Genomic DNA, 16,112 nt, shown 5'->3' with positions numbered 1-16,112 from the left:
TGTGAGCCCACTGTTGGGTAGGGACTGTCTCTATATGTTGCCAATTTGTACTTCCCAAGCGCTTAGTACAGTGCTCTGCACATAGTAAGCGCTCAATAAATACAATTGATGATGATGATGATGATAGAAGGGGGGAGATACACAACAAAACAAAACAAGGAGACAGGCATCAATACTATCAAAATAAATAGAATTATGGATATAGACACAATCACCTGAATCATCCCCAGGGCCTCCCGGGGAACCCTCCGCGCCCCGCTACCTCCTCCGTTGCCGTCCTCGGCCCGCCGTGTTACCATGGAGACCGGATGCGTTACCATGGAGACTCGACGCATCAGCGGCCAGGGGCTGGGCCTAGAGCGGAGGGCCAGTGGGGCCTTCCCCCTCGACGTGGATTGTAATCCTGCCCCCGCCACGTGTCTGCTAGGTGACCTTGGGCAAACCACTTCACTTCTCTGGGCCTCCGCTCCCTCATCTGGAAAATGGGGATTAATAATAATAAAGGTATCCGTTAACCGCTTACTATGTGCCAAGCACTGTTCTAAGCACGACTGTGAGCCCCACGTGTCACAGCCTGATTACCCTGTATCTACCCCAGCGCTTAGAACAGTGCTTGGCACATAGCAAGCGCTTAACAAATACCATCATTTAAAAATAAAATTTCTACCTTCTCCCGCTCATTTATTCAATCGTATTTATTGAGCGCTTACCGTGTGCACAGCACTGTACTAAAAGCCTAGTCGCTTTTTTAAAAATGGTATTTGTTAAGTGCTTACTATGTGTCAATCGTATTTATTGAGTGCTTACTGTGTGGAGAGCACTGTACTAAGAGCCTAGTCGCTTTTTTTTTTCTTAAAATGGTATTTAAGTGCTTACTATATGTCAGGCACAATACTAAGCGCCGGGGTGGATACACGCTAATCATTCACTCATTCAAGAGTATTTATTGAGCGCTTACCATGTGCACAGCACTGTACTAACAGCCTAGTCACTTTTTTTCTTAAAATGGTATTTGTTAAGTGCTTACTATGTGTCAATCATATTTATTGAGTGCTTACCATGTGCAGAGCACTGTACTAAGAGCCTAGTCGCTTTTTTTTTTCTTAAAATGGTATTTAAGTGCTTACTATGTGTCAGGCACAATACTAAGCACCGGGGTAGATACACGCTAATCATTCACTCATTCAAGAGTATTTATTGAGCGCTTACCATGCGCAGAGGACTGTACTAAGCACTGGGGTTAATATAAACAAATCGGGTTGGCCACAGTCCCTGTCCCACAGGGGCACCAGTGTCAATCCCCATTTTACAGATAAGGTTACTGAGGCCCAGAGGAATGACTTGCCCAAGATCACACGGCAGATAAATGGCAGGGCCAGGATGAGAACCCATGACCTTCTGCCTCCCAAGCTCATGTTCTATCCACCACGAATCATCTCAGCTTTTGAACAAGGGAGTTCAAATAACTTCTTAAAATGAAAAATTGTTTAGTTCTTTCAGCAGTGGTGTTTTCAACTGTACATCTTGAGAAATTCGGGCTTAAACTATGTTACACTGAGTTTTAAAGCAAACTGGATTTTTAGCACTGCTTGAATAACACTTCTTTGAAAAAGATGCTTTTTCCTCTCAACCAGAACATGGGCTATAATTAAAAAGTGAAATTGACTTTAGCGAGATCTGACTGCTTCTGATCTTATGAGTTTAGATTGCTAGACTGAGCAAGATAAGTACAGCTTCAATAAAACAAGATAGCAATCGTCTTAGTTGTGATCAAATCCATCCAAGGACTTTTATTCATGAAAAACAAAGTCCTATCTAATCAACAACGAATGAGTGAGAGGTTTAAGGAAACATTTCTGAAATGTTTATTTTATGATAATTCAACATGAAAACTCTACCTTCTATACAGATTATTCTTTTAGTTTTCTCAGGTTGAAAACATTTCACAGGCTGGTGCTTAATGTTACATTTAGCCCGTTCAGTTCTGGGTCAAAAACTGAATTTTCTAAAGCAAAATAATCTTTAAAAAATGCCAAAGAGCCACGGAGACCCAGCGACCGTCAGCTAACTCTGAAAATGCCACGGAAACATTTTCTCCTGAAGTCATGAAGAAATCTATCAATCAAATAATGGCATTCATTAAGCAGTTACTGTGTGCAGAGTACTATATACTAAGCGCTTGGGAGAGTACAATATAACAGAGTTGGTACAATGTTCCCTGTCCACGAGAAGCATACAGTAGGGAGGGGGAAACTGCTTCACAAATTATTTTAACTACACATTTTTCGAAGTTTTCCTTTAAACACCTTTCCTTAATAAAAAGGGAATGAAACAAATTCTGGGAAAGGATTACTTTCATTAATTCCTGTTGGGTATCTTTACTGGTAATTCAGTCACTGTACGCTTTAGTAAACAAGTAATTTAGTTACAGGATTAAACTATGATGTGTCCTTTTCCAGATCAAACACTATTGTGCCCATTCCAGCAGCACATTCTCCCTTTCTCAGAAATTTTTCTTCTAATGACAGTCTCAATATTCACTGGATACATACTGGGTTCTGTAACAGACAACCAACAGAAGAGTGACTCCCACAAGGAGTGAAGTGCTGAGTAGGTGAGAAGAGAGACAAGGAAGGTTTAATGCCTGGAGCCCCAATTAGTCCCAACAACCCCATTGGAAGCAGCAGAAAGACAGACAATTGGATGCAAGCAGAGATTTGCTTTAAATCCTCTGTCACCAAGGCTGCAGTTCAAGGGCGCTGCAGTTTAAGGGCAATGTAGCAGGTTTCTGAGGGCACTTGTGAGGAAGGCAAAGGAGGGACACAAAAATTTCACTCCACTGGCCCGGAGGCCAATGTGCCATGGGCTTTTTCTTTAATGAAGGGTAGCCTGGGTGGACCTATGTGCATGGAATGCATTAATTCTGTCAAACTACAGAACAGCTGGTTTTCTGCCCTCTGGTAAATCTTGGTTTCAATCTGCTGGATATGGGTTAGTAAATGCTATTTATTTTAGGAGCCGGCTTCAGAGTAGGCTGCAGTTCACAAAATTTATACAGAAGGCAGAAGGCAGAGACTGATGAAAGATTAAGGTTTTCTTTCTTTTGTTCCGATAAAATCATCTGTTAAAATTATTTCATGAAACATTAAAATCCAAAGTTATACCCCATCTCAGATACATTCTCTGCCACCCCACCTCTCTATCTTTTTCAAAACTCCATTTTCTGAGCCCTATACTCTCCCAGCCTTCTAATCCTGCATTTCTCCAAATTTTTTTAAGGTATTTGTTAAGTGCTATGTGCCACACACAGTTCTAAGCACTGTACTAAGGGGCAATTTAACTTTGTCCCTGGGATTTGTGTATTTTTCACACAGCTGAAAGTAACAACTCAATCCTTCCTCATCATATCGTCACCTGCAGAGGTCTTCATCCGCCCCAAGAGGCACTTTCCTCCCTAGCCTTTAATATGAACAGGATTTCAGGCAGCACTGCACACTTAAAGGTGACTAGAAAGGGGCTGCAGAAACTGCCCTCATTCCTATTCCACTTTTATCATCACACTCACCTGCCCATTCCCCTTAGGGGCACTGGCAATGATAAAGTAGCCACAGAATGAAACCTACCCCTGTCACCACTCCAATTTCCATTCGGTGAGGGAGGAGGAAGCTAGAGAACTAGGCAGAATCCAGGGACCAGAATCCAGGACTGTAGCATGGGGAGCTATGGTCAATTAACCAATGTCATTTACTGAGTACTTATTGTGTGCAGAGCATCATACAAAGCACATGGGAGAATACAGTATAACAGGGTTGGTAGACATGTTCCCTGCCCACAAGGAGCCCACAGTCTAGAGGCTCGGTGCGAGATAATACAAGCTGCCCAAACTGGCCAAGGCTCCAGCAGCGATTTGTGATGCCCTCAGAGCTCATGCTCCTGGGTGCTCAAAAGAGCCAAAACTATCACATTTGTGACAAACGGTGGGATTCCAGAATGACTGAGCAAGATTGTCCGTTTGAAGTAGGGGAGACCATGTCCTGTCCTGTTTACACACTGAACCTTGAAGTCTCTCTCCTTTTCTATAACAAAAACAGCTGCAATCCTAAAACCACATCAAGTCAGAGCTCCTAAAGAGTGAACGATTACTCTGCTTAACGCCATCCTTAATCTAATCCATCCTTCAACTGGAAAAAATCATTAAGCAAGTTATTTTGTGCCTACAAATGAACACAATTTCAGTTTCACTGACTCTTCAAAAAATCACACGACACTAACCCAAAGGATTTAATGAGTATGTATCAGTACTGGGAGTTGCTCGTTTCCATTAAGTGTAAGAGAGCCATCTTCTGTCAAAATCTGGCATTTCCTGATTCTAAACTTGTAATTCCCACGGTACTAAGAGTATCACTAATTTAGCCTAAATCTTCTGTAGAAACATTTTGGCTTTGATCTAGAAAATGTTATTGGAGTACTCCCCGCAACTCCACCGGGTTTCTTCACACGATTTAGCATCTGCTGAAAGCTCAAAAGCTACATATCTATCCTATTTATTTTATTTTGTTAGTATGTTTGGTTTTGTTCTCTGTCTCCCCCTTTTAGACTGTGAGCCCACTGTTGGGTAGGGACTGTCTCTATACGTTGCCAATTTGTACTTCCCAAGCACTTAGTACAGTGCTCTACACATAGTAAGCGCTCAATAAATACGATTGATTGATTGATTGAACACCCAATTTCTTCCATCACATACACAATGCCTCCGACTCTCTGGTCCGACCTTTCCATTCCCCCCTTCCGACTCTCCACCGTGCATTATATAATTCAACGTCACTGAGTCCTCCAACCCTCTGAACACCTCAGGACCCTCCTCTTCCAATAATAACAATGCTGAATATAGCATGTAGACAATGCTTCTTTTAATTCTAATATATATGCATTTATTTTGTATTTATTACGCATTGACTATGTGCCAGGCACTATACTAAGCGCTGGGGTGGATACAAGCAAATCAGGTTGGACACAGTCCCTGTCCCACCATCATCATCATCAATTGTATTTATTGAGCGCTTACTGTGTGCAGAGCACTGTACTAAGCGCTTGGGAAGTACAAGTTGGCAACATATGGAGACAGTCCCTACCCAACAGTGGGCTCACAGTCTAAAAGAACTTTTACCCACATGGTTCTCACAGTCTTAATCCCCATTTTATGAATGAGGTAACTGAGGCACGGAGACATTAGGTGACTTGCCCAAGGTCACACAGCAAATAAATGGCAGAGCTGGGATTAGAATTCAGATCCTTCTTATTCCAGGCCTATGCTCTATCCTCTAGGCCATGCTGCTTCTCTGTGCGTGCCTACGCTGTGCAGAGGCCAGTACTAGGTGTTTGGAAGAGTACAATAAGCATAACAGACAACCTTGAGTAGTTACTGAACATACAATCTATCGTGTCACACAAAAACGGCAATTGGATTCCAGACTTTCTTTGTAAGATTTTATATCGTTGTGTTGTATTTCCCCAACCACTTAGTACAGTGCCCTGCACACATTATGCACTCAATAGATATGATCGATCGACTCACTGATTGATCCAGAATCCCAATTCACTTAATGCAGAGGAATATCCTCCAAGGGGCTAATTGGCACAAACTCTACTCCAACCTAAACAAGGATTCCTAAGGCAGTGTTTTTTTTCAGCTAGTGCCACTATTACCACTTGTGATACTTCCAAGTAGGGCAGGTAGACCTTGGTCAAAGCTCCTGAGGAAATCCACTTTAGTTCTTGCTTTAATAAAGAAAGGAGAGATTAATCTGCTTACTTACTTGTTAGCTTTAGGTAACTCCAGTAGCTCAAGGGGAACAGGACAGAAGCCAAGTTCTACCTGAGGCAAGTGTACAAGCGCACGCGCACACATGGTTTCATGTGATGGAAAGTTATCTGGGAGCAAAAAAAAAAAATCACTAAAATGGAGGCAGCTTGATAAATGTAGATTAAGGATAGTCTCAGCTCTTTAAAGATATTTGCAGTATCCTGAAGGCTAAACTGTTCATTTAACTTCCAATCATTCAAAGACTCCAAATCCTTGAAGATTTCTTCATAAAGGGCAGAATAAAATGGTGGTGACACGAAAAACAAATGACATCACTTTCTAGTTGCCATTTCCATCCACTTACAAATGGAATAGCAAGAGATTGTTGGTGTGTTTATGAGACAATCTCAGAAACAGCAACAGGGAATATAACCATTGTGTTCAAATGTTATTTCTTTATTAAGATTTGAGATAATTACCCTTTCATGCAGAACCTGGGAAATTTGCTTCGCACATGTCTCAGAGTATTGGCCAAAATGACATCATAATTACCCCAAATGTTCCCACTTGGGGGGATTAATGTCACTTAGTCTAGGAGGAAAAACCAGGAAATTTCTATTCACATTGCTCAGTGACTTGGAAAAGTAATTTTGTTAAAATGAAAGCCATTTCCTCTGAAGAGAGGCAACATATCCTTTTCGCTCAAGCCCAATTCTTTTTCAAGCGTGAACACGGGATTTGTCTATTTTCATTATTTAAGGACTTTTAACTTAGTTATTACTTCTAACTCTTTTAAACTGTATAATGAATGGTAGTACACAAAAATGCCTGCCAAGTTCTACATCTCATGCCAAAGTTTGAAAATCAGGTCTCCAGAGTTTGCTTCCCTCTTCTGTGCTTAAGCTAATTAAATGGGCTCATGAAAGAGGAAAAGTCTAAATAAAACTCTGAAGAGTGCTTCCACAATGACAAGACAGAGCCTCAAATTATGTTTCTGGATAAATAGTCAAGATGGCTCAAGCTGTCTTGCAGGGAACTGCACTCTGCTCCCCAGAGGGCAGAGAGTACTGAGATATTCCACATTTTTTCCACCAAGTTTTCTCCAGGGGACTTCTCTGCTCCCCAAGGGACAGAGAGTACTGAGATATTCCACATTTTTTCCACCTTCCAAGTTTTCTCCAGGGACTTCCCCTACAGACCTTCAGCCCAACCAGCCTTTCCTTCCTTCCCTACCATTTCTCCAGTTTCTCCTCCACCATCCACCTTACCCACATAATAATAATCATAATGGCATTTATTGAGCGCTATGTGCAAAGAACTGTTCTAAGCTCTGGGGAGGTTACAAGGAGATCAGGTTGTCCCACGGGGGGCTCCCAGTCTTAATCCCCATTTTACAGATGAGGTCATTGAGGCACAGAGAAGTGAAGTGACTTGCCCAAAGACACACAGCTGACAATTGGCAGAGCTAGGATTCAAACCCATGACCCCTGACTCCAAAGCCCATGCTCTTTCCACTGAGCCACGCTGCTCCTCTGTGACCATATGAAGTCTGGTCTGTGCCCCACCCTATATTTTCAGACAGACTCAAGTTCAGATGGGTTTTGTTGATGGAGTAGGAGGCCAGGTGTTAAGGAAATGAAGCAGAAAGGCCAAAAGAGTGGTGGTTCTTCCCCATACACTTTAAACTTGTGAAAAACCACCAAAATCCTAGCTTCACCCGACTTTCCCTGAGAAGGACCGGCAATAGCTCACTGATTCCTGGCCCAGGGGAAGCTCAGAATTTACAAACTTTGTGACATTGTTTTGACTACTTCCTTTACTTTTAAAAACTTGTCTTGTAGGTGATTAGAGTTACCCCAGACACTACGAAGGTCAAGACCCACAGAATCGTACTTTTCTTTATTAGTTTCACTCAAACTCCTGCAAAAATAATTCCAGCCAGGTTGAACTCACTGCTGTGAAGTGTTTGCCTTAACAGCACCACATTCCTGAAACGTTAGAGCCTCAAGACGAATTTTGCCTGCCCACATCTCTAAGTGGTCAATTACCTAGTCAGTGAACAAGACAGACTCGTTTCACACACCAACTTTCTCTTTTGGAAGTTTTAAAAATCAGAATGACAAAATTTCTATAGATCTAGGCTGTTGAGGGATTGTTTCTTGGCCCTTCAAAAGGAAGTTTGACCAATCAGGTGAGCTAGAAGAGATGCCCCTCCATTCCAGAATTCAGGCCAACAAGATTTCAGAAAGAACATCACTATATAATAATAATAATAATGATGATGGCATTTGTTAAGCGCTTACTATGTGCAAAGCACTGTTCTAAGCACTGGGGGAATACAAGGTGATCAGGTTGTCCCACGTGGGGCTCACAGTCTTAATCCCCATTTTACAGATGAGATAACTGAGGCACAGAGAAGTGAAGTGACTTGCCCAAAGTCACACAGCTGACATTTGGCGGAGCCGGGATTTGAACCCATGATCTCTGACTCCAAAGCCCGGGCTCTTTCCACTGAGCCTATGTCATTGAGCTACTAGCTTCTATATAGTCGTCTCTGAAGCACTCCTGTGGTATCTTTCTCAAGAGCCTAAATACTTTTGCCTTGGTGTTTGCCAAGAGTTAATTCTAATTTATTACTGACTCCACAGTGCTTTTGGCTTTAAGGAAGGTAGGGGGTTCCTCCTGCATCTGATCCGTTACACACACCTTCTTCCCTGCTTCAGCTCCACCAAGCCCCATTCCTTCTCTCCTCAAAACCTTTCTAAAAAGGCATCTCTTCTTCCAGGAGGCGTTCCCTGATCAATCAATCAATCAATCGTATTTATTGAGCACTTACTGTGTGCAGAGCACTGTACTAAGCGCTTGGGAAGTACAAGTTGGCAACATATAGAGACAGTCCCTACCCAACAGTGGGTAATGAATCCCACCACCCCGCTGGTCATCCTTCAGCATCCTCAGCTCTTCTGTAGCTAGAGTAGCTATTTTATACTCATTGACTTTTACCTACATGCCTCTCCCCTTAGACTGCAAACTATTCAAGGGGCAGGGAACATATCTTTCATTTATGTATGATCCCAAGTACTTAGGATAGTAATCTACAACCAGCCAGTGGAGATAATACTGTTGTTGTAGACGGTTAGTTGTTTGGTAAGGAAGTCTGAAAATCTGCATGCCATCTCATCATAGCCTCTGCAATGCAGAGTTTGTTGATCTGTCTCCCCTTCGGATTAATTTAGCCTTTGGCTGTTCGAAGACATTTTAACAGCTCTGTGGAAGCTCACAGAAGTAGTCCAGATTTCTGTCTACAGTTTCTCATTGTTTAGGAACCGGCTTAATACCTTCATTCAGTAAATATGATTCTGCCGGTAAAACAGAAGAGGAAATTGCTTAGTTCAAATAACTTAACATTTTTCCATTAGCTATTTCTCCACTGAAATCGAGATATGGGAGGGGCTTAAATGGTTTTTGCCTATTGCTATAGTGTCTAGTTAAACATTAGCCCAATTATTCCAGATTGTCACACTATTCTCTGACAGTACTCTAGGCACTTTGGTAAAAGCTTTAATACGGTCCCACCACTACTGGGCGGTTCCGCACCTTTCTGCACATCAATCCCTGTTGCTGCCTTTGAAGGTACCACAACTAAGGGTGAAATTCACACAAAAAAAGGAATTCCTTGCTGTGACCTCTTTGTCCCTTGTGGGATCTGTCTTGTGGTATCTAAATCAATCAATCAATGGTATTTACTGACTGTTCACTGTGTGCAGAACACTACACTAAACACTTGGAAGAATACAGTACAACAGAGTTGGTTGACCCATACCCTGCCCACAAGGAGCTTATAATAATAATGGCATCTATTAAGCACTTACTATGGGCAAAGCACTGTTCTAAGCACTTATGGCCTAGAGGGGGAGATAATCAATGGTATTTATTGAGCACTTACAATGTGCAGAGCACTTGGAAGAGTACTCTACGCAAGAATTAGCAGACATATTCCCTGCCAATAATGAGCATACAGTCTAGAGACAGGCATTATATACACATCCAGGTAAATAGCTGCTGGGGGAATGAGGGCTTTACAAACCTATTCTCTAAGATAATAACCTTTCTCTTGATTGCTGCTCAACCAGCTATTTTAACATGGTCATCTCCGAGAAGTTCACTAATATAGCACATTGCTAAGGATTGTGCTTCAGTGGGTCTTTAAAATGTAGTTTTGCCTTCCCTGTTTTCATGTGTCCCCACTGCTACCTACATTATTCACTGAATGATTTCCTCATAGCCTTATAAGAGTTACTGTTTCCTACTAAAGGATGTTGATTTATGTCGTCTACACTTAAAGACCTATTTCTTTAAGACAGTGATCACATATTAGTTATGCTCTTTCTATGTATTCCCGAAGCATCTACTATGTGCCGAGCACTATACCAGTGACCGGGATAGTATGGCACAATCTCTACCCCTGAGGGGCTTACAGTCTAGTGTTGGGAGGGAGGGGGAGAGACAGACACTAAAATAAAGTACAGATAGGAAGAAGGAAAAGGGTAAAAGTTTAAGAGTACTTAAATAGGGCATTAATATATAGATATGTTATATATGCGGCATATATTATAGATGATTTTACACATACACTACATATATCATGCATTATATGCATATATGTACACACATATATGTATATATTATATATGTGTGCAGGTGTGTAGGTATGTAGAGGGCTGTGAAAGCACCACAACTGACCAAGCTGCCACAGGATGGAATGGGAACCAAGTTCTACATTTGTCTTTGACAAATGTCCTGACTTTTTATCCCAGATCCACCATTTGTCTGCTCTCTGACCTTGAGCAAGTCACTTAACTTGTCCGTGCACCTCAGTAACCTCATCTGTAAATTGGGGATTAATACCATAAGCCCCAGGTGGGATGTGGACTATATCCAACCTGATTAGCTTGTACCTACCCCAGCACTTGCTTTAATACAAAAACAAATAAGTGGATTGTAGAGCAAATTAAACCAAAGTGGTCTTTGGAAGGCCAAATAACTCGATTTAGATTAGCATACTTTGGACACATAATCAAGAGGACTAATTCTCTGGAGAAGACACTAATACTAGGAAAAGCCCAGGGAAAACGTGGAAGAGGCAGATAAGCAGCAGGATGGATAGAAACCATAACAATTACGGAAGAACCATTAGAAAAGTTGTGGATTATGGCAGAGGACGGGATGTTCTGGAGAAGGTATACCCATAGAGTCGCTATGAATCGGAAATGACTCAATGGCACTTAATAATAATAATAATAATAATAATAATAACCCCAGCACTTAGTACAGTGCCTGGCACAGAATAAATGTTCAACAAATACCATTAGAAAAAAAAAAGAAAAAGAAAGAGAGAAAAATGTAGCCTCAGAGACCTGGTTTTTTTTTTTTTTTTTCTGAAAAGATGAGGATTTATCCTGAGAAAGTATAGTTTCTTAGTGCAAATCACACCTGGTCTTGCCCAATTACTTTTTTGTTACTATTTATTGGGCAATAAAAATATACAAAGTGCTGCATAGAGAATTTTAAGCTTTGTACAACTCTAAACAGCTGAAATGTTAGGAAATAAAGATCATAAAGGAGAGAACAGGAGGAAGAAAACCAAGCAGAAAGGAGTGATAAAAGGAGAGGGCAGAGCTTAGGCAGCGACAATTTTAGTTACAAATCGCTTTATCAAATACCCAGCACAAATTCCTTGAGCGCAGAGAATGGTTCTTTCGTTCTCATTGGGTTTGACATCATGCTAGCACAGGTGTTTTATAAATAATAAAAAAAGATACAATGCAAAGTCTTTTCGGAGTGCGGCTTCCACCTGCTCTGTCTGCAACCTTCCCCCCCGCAACAGATTCTCACTGTTGTGGCAAAGGATGGGGAGAAGCAGCTGTTGTGAAGCCTTGACCCCTAAGGCCTCAGTGAGAGCTGCAGTTCCAACGGTATCACTTCTCTCTACCCCATCTGGAGAGCCAAGGGTTGATAAACTGTAAGGAATGTGTTTACCAACTCTTTTATACTGTACTCTCCCAAGCGTTTAATCCAGTGCTCTGCACAAAGTGCTCAATAAATACAACTGATCGATTGACTGTAACTTCTGCCCACAGGCCCCAGCTCCTCCGCCTGCCTCCCTCTCTGCCCTATCCTTTCTAAGTATGTATGCTTCTTCGGGGATTTTTTTTGTTTTTTAAATCCCAAGATTACAACATGCCCCGTGTTGAGGGTGACTTGCCATCCTAAATTTGCTGGGAAAATTCCTTTCTTTTTTTTTTTTTGCTAACCTGTCCACGTAGCAGGAGAAAAGTTCTCAGAATATTCTAAATCTCCCGGTTTTTGATGACCGGGACCGTGAGCGGGTCCCTGTCATTATCTTAGATTTGGGGCTCACCCAAATCTTTCACGTCATGGTTCTGCAACATGGGTCTATGTCATAGTTAAAATTCACGAGGCACCTTGAACTTGGGCCAATTGCTCATGGCAGCAGGCCACCACAACTGGATGGAGAATGAGCCTGGGACATGAGAAGACATGGGTTCTAAATCTGGCCCTGCCACTTGTCTGAGGTGTGACCTTGAGTAAGTCACTTAATTTTTCTATGCCTCAGTGACCTCATCTGCAAATGGTGATTAAGACTATAAGCCCCATGTGGGACAGGGTCTGTGTCCAACCTGATTACCCAGTATCTACCCTAGTGCTTAGAACAGTGCTTGGTACATAGTACATGCTTAACAAATACCATTATTATTATCATTATTATTAGTAGTAGTAGTAAACTATGGAAAGAGGTGAGAATAAAAGAAGTGTGAATTCCCATTTTGGAGGGGCTTCCTTGTAAGGCTTACCTAGTGTCTTGGGGTCTTCATTTCAGCAGCTTCTCAATGGACTGGATTGAGGGGCAAAGACAATATGGTTGGTCCATGATTCCATGCCTGGGATCCATTCTCCTGGTGAGCAATTCATGCTGTGGCAGGTGACAGAGTAGCAGGGGGAGGTAATCCTCACATGCTGCTGTGGCTGCTTCCCCCGGGTGGTGCTCCAAGGTTAATCTCCTAGCTAGATAAGGTCCTCCATTCAGGGCCCAGGAACAAAGGCAGACTTGTGATGTGCTCATAAGGTTACTTTCCACCTTCACTGCCAAGATGGTTTGACGGATTAGGACGGGATTGAGGATTTCCCAGGGAGAAGGGTCTAGGGTAACACTCTGTGAAGTGCACAGTGTAAGTCACTGAAGGAGAAACCCCCTTGGGTTACAAACTCCTCACATTCCTTTAATATCCTTTGGAATGGAGCGATTGAGAACATCATCATCATAACGGTCGTATTTGTTAAGCGCTTAATACATACCAAGCACTGTTCCGAAGCTAGGGGAGATACAAGATTATCAGTTTTGCCCCAGTCCCTGCCTGATGTAGGGCTCACAGTCCAGGGGAGGGGAAGAACAGGTATTCGATCCCCGTTTTACAGATGAGACAACGCTTTCTCTTAACAAAGTAAGCGCTCCAATAAATAACATTGACTGATTGATGAATAGAGAAGTTAAGGGACTTGCCCAAGATCACCTAGGAGGCAAGCAGCCAAGCCAGCATTAGAACTCGGGTCTCCTGACTCCTAGTTCTGGGCCCCTTCCATGGGATGATGGCTGCTTCTCTTCCAAATATGGAATATAAATACAGCCTGGGTGAGGATTCTGAAAGTAGGGAAATAGGAGGAACTTGGTTTCTGGGATTCGTTTGTTAATAATTTGAGGGTAACTTGGGGTGTGTTACAATTGATGATTATTGGGGGATTGGGTTTTAGAAGAGCCAGTCGGAATTTCCATCTATATAGACAGAGGTGACCATTTGGTCTAGCCAGGTAGTGCTCTGAGAGTGACCTCAATTGGTCATCCATGGTCAAGATGACGGTTGTTAAGTGCAGCCAGAGCCTGAACCCAAATGTGAGTCTACGAACGTCACCAACATCTTCCAAGGACTAGAGGAATCCAGGTCTTCCAGCATGGTTTTTGGGTAGAGGGTGCTATATCTACTCCCTGCACGCTTCTATTGTGTTGGATGAATAAATGTTGGGGACCGGGAAGGTTGTAAAATCATTCCACATAGAGGTACCCTTGAGTTTTACATGTAGGGGTACCCTATCTAGCCCCCTACAAACAGAAACCCTACACTGACACTGAACGACACTGAAGTCCAGGAGTCAATTTTGGAAAAATAGGGAGGTCACATTTCCCCTGATCACCCAAGCTCAACAACCAGGAATATCTGTGTATCCAGCCTGGCTTCAGTCCCTTCTAAACTCTGGTTCTCTGAATCCTTTCTGAGGTTGATTTCTGAACAAATCCAAGTTCCCTTCTTTACTTGTTTTCCTGTAGCAATAACAAATGAGTCCCCCACTGTGGTGCCGAGGCCATATTGTATCATTTAGTAAGTTAAACCGCAAAACACTGATGCAGTGTCAGGGAAGTGAAATCTTTATCTTCTCAAGGTGGCTTCCTTGATCAGCTTTTAACAACCCCTTTTTTTTCCTTTTTGGCAGAATAAAATCTGCTTGCCCCGGGGCTAGGGCAGGATATGTGAAATTAATGTACTTTTGAAATGCTTCTCTTGTTTCCATTAATTCTGCTTCCAGGAAGTCTTTCAGAGTCGTCATTTTTCCCAGTTGCTCCACTAAGCCCTGCAGTTCATTCTGGGTATCTGTGAGTTTAGTTGTCACATCATTAAGTCGCGCCTTATGTGTGGTCTCCACCTCTTTCATCATTTCCTGCGTTTCCTCTTGCTTCTTTCTTTGAGTGATGCCAAAAGCAATGCTCATTTCATGGAGTTTTTCTTTGCTTAGTTGCTCCAATCTTTTCTGATGCTTCTGGGAAGCAATCAAACCAGCTTCCTTGAGTTGAAGCTTGTTTTTTCTATATAAAAAAGGACATAGTGTCGCAATACTTGATTATCCTTCCCAGGACGGTAGGCTCCATGAGGGTAGGGCTCATGTCTTCTATTGCTATTATGCTATCCCGAGCAGTTAGTACGGTGCTGCTCTGCACAAAGTAGGTACTCAAGTGCTATTAATCAATTGATTATCTGCTGCATATCAAAATTTCCTCACTTTTGGTGCAGATCAGAGGCCTCTGAGAGCAAGTACTTGGCCTCTTTCCTTAGAGTTGGGGGGAGGGGGGTCAAGCCACCATGGCATAAATCCTCTAAATTGGCATATATACTCTAGAATAGCTCCTCGTGCCATGTTGCTTGGCACATGGTATCTGTGCCAGCCAAGGCACTGCGCTCCTAAGTAGCTGCTCCGGGACCCCCCTTCTACGGCTCTCTGGTCTCCCACCCGGGATGACGCACTCTTTTCTCTCTCCCCTTCCCACCCCTATTTAGGCTGGTGGAGTCCTGCAAGGAGTAGTGAGACTGTAGATGAGACGGTGGCCCAAGTGGCCGCCAGAACCCAAAAGCAAGGATGGCTACAACGAAGCTGAGGAGGCCAATATTGCCAGTCCAGTGGGAGTCTGTCCCACTTTCCTCTTAACCTCCCTGTCAATTACACTCAGCACTGAAAAAAATATTGCACTTGCTATGAACCCACCCACCTACCCCTTGTCAAGAGAAAATAATAATACCAATGATGCTAATAATACCATTTACTATGTGCTTACTATATGCCAAGCGGTGTACTTGAGAGCTAGGGTAGAAACAAGCTAAGCAGGTCCATATCCACACAGGGTTCAGTCTTAATCCCCACTTTTCAGGTGAGGTTACTGAGGCACTGAGAAGTTCAATGACTTGCCCAAGGTTACATAGTAGACAAGGGGGGGAGTTGGGCCTGACAAGGGGAGGGAGTTCCAGGACAAAGGCAGGCTAGGGACAACGAATTGGCAGCGTGATAGATGAGATCGAAGTACACTGAGTAGGCAGATATACTGATATTAGGATGCCCTGGGGAAAGTTCTGAAGCCCAACAGTTAATCCCAAACCATTACTGCCCACACGGAAAAATCCCTGCTATGTTAAAATTAGAATTATGAAGATTCTGGTCACTTAGTGTACTGGCACAAAAGTCTTTGAGAGGAAAGAAAAGTCCTTATGGTTACCAAATAAAGAAGTCCACACAGGAAATCCAAAATAACTGTCCAGGCAGTGCCAACTTCTTTAAAGCCCTTTTGAACTATCCTGTCTCCCTACTCCAACTCTGGACTCTACCAGCCAAAGCTGTGTTTTTCATATTTGGTACAGAATTCTGCCCAGACCAGAGACAGTCCTAGAAGAGTATTCCACAGTGAATAAAT

General features: G+C 42.6%; 1 protein-coding gene across 5 annotated transcripts in view; it reads right to left on the bottom strand.

Moving 5' to 3' along the window:
- The window catches only part of CFAP206 (cilia and flagella associated protein 206), a 42,128-nt gene that overhangs the window by 21,100 nt on the left and 4,916 nt on the right, over window positions 1–16,112 (bottom strand). Inside the window, exon 1 of one of the 5 annotated variants that reach the window (XM_038761341.1) lies at window positions 12,679–12,763. The exons of 2 other annotated variants lie outside the window; for them this stretch is intronic. Coding sequence is in view for 1 of the 3 variants with exons in the window: in XM_038761343.1 (XP_038617271.1) it covers window positions 14,288–14,738 (451 nt within the window). In the remaining 2 variants the exon portion in view is untranslated. Of the gene's footprint in view, window positions 1–262; window positions 295–12,678; window positions 12,764–14,234; window positions 14,739–16,112 lie in introns of those variants that run through there. 2 more of the 5 variants (XM_038761342.1, XM_038761343.1) reach the window with 2 other exon arrangements.

This window comes from Tachyglossus aculeatus, chromosome 19, assembly GCF_015852505.1.
Source record: "Tachyglossus aculeatus isolate mTacAcu1 chromosome 19, mTacAcu1.pri, whole genome shotgun sequence".
Classification (NCBI taxonomy): Eukaryota; Metazoa; Chordata; class Mammalia; order Monotremata; family Tachyglossidae; genus Tachyglossus; species Tachyglossus aculeatus.
Note: the sequence above shows the minus strand (reverse complement) of the source record. Positions and strands in the feature narration are given on the sequence as shown.